General features: G+C 46.6%; 1 protein-coding gene across 1 annotated transcript in view; it reads left to right on the top strand.

The window, feature by feature from the left end:
* The first annotated feature begins 592 nt into the window (after positions 1–592).
* The window catches only part of LOC106013705 (protein PIF-like), a 12,749-nt gene continuing 12,342 nt past the window's right edge, over positions 593–999 (top strand). Inside the window, exon 1 of the mRNA XM_013090142.1 lies at positions 593–782. Coding sequence (XP_012945596.1) covers positions 593–782 — 190 coding nt within the window. The remainder of the gene's footprint in view (positions 783–999) is intronic.

The raw sequence follows: 999 nt of genomic DNA, 5'->3' as shown, positions 1-999 counted from the left end.
CTTTCTGTTTATCGCTCTCTCTCTTCCTCTCTCTCTCAGCCTCTCTCTCTCAGTCCCCCCCTCTCTCTCTCCCAGTCTCCCTGTCTCCCTCCTTTTACCATACTCTCTCTCTCTCTCTCTTTCTCTCTCCCTCAGTCTCTCACTTTCTCTTTCTCTTCACAATCCGCCTCTTCTCTCCTCCCCTTTCTCCCCCCTCTCTCTCTCTTTCTCTCTCTCTCTCTCTCTCTCTCTTTCCTTCTTTCTCTCTCTTTTTCACATCTCCTCTTTCTTCCCAACAGGGTTGTGGACTACCACAACATCGACGACTACAACAGCATCTACTACTACACCCACCACAACTTCTACACCGACAACCACCACCACACCAACCACAACTACAACAACAACTACTCCAACCACAACTACAACACCCACGACTTCAACCACAACAACTACACCAACCACAACCACGACAACAGCTCCAATCACAACCACCACCACAACCACACCATCCACCACAACCACAACGCCAACCACTACCTCCACAACCACTGCAACAACGTCGACAACAACAGCATCAACATCGACAACTACGGAGGCGGAACCCACCACGATGAGGGCGCGGTCAACTTCCACGTCTACTGGTGAGTTGGGGAGGGAGGTGTTTTTACATGTCACGTTGGACATTACTGGAGAGAATGATGATGATGATGATGGTGATGATGAAGATGAGAATGAGGATGCGGAGGAGGATGCGGAGGAGGAGGAGGAGGAGGAGGAGGAGGAGCTAGAATCGAAATTTTGTAATCAGGATTATGCTTTATGGTGCTATAAAACTTTAACTTAGAAATACTCTAGCCTCCATCATTAAAAAAGAACTTTTTTTTACAACATTAATGCTTATGATGAAAGTTATAGTGAGAATGGCTGTTAGGAAGAGGGTGAGAAGGAGGGGGACAAAGAAGATGAAGAAGAAGAAGAAGAAGAAGAAGAAGAAGAAGAAGAAGAAGAAGAAGAAGA

Source organism: Aplysia californica, unplaced genomic scaffold, assembly GCF_000002075.1.
Source record: "Aplysia californica isolate F4 #8 unplaced genomic scaffold, AplCal3.0 scaffold01153, whole genome shotgun sequence".
Lineage (NCBI taxonomy): Eukaryota > Metazoa > Mollusca > Gastropoda > Aplysiida > Aplysiidae > Aplysia > Aplysia californica.
The sequence above is the reverse complement of the archived record's forward strand: the minus strand, read 5'-3'. Positions and strand labels throughout refer to the sequence as shown.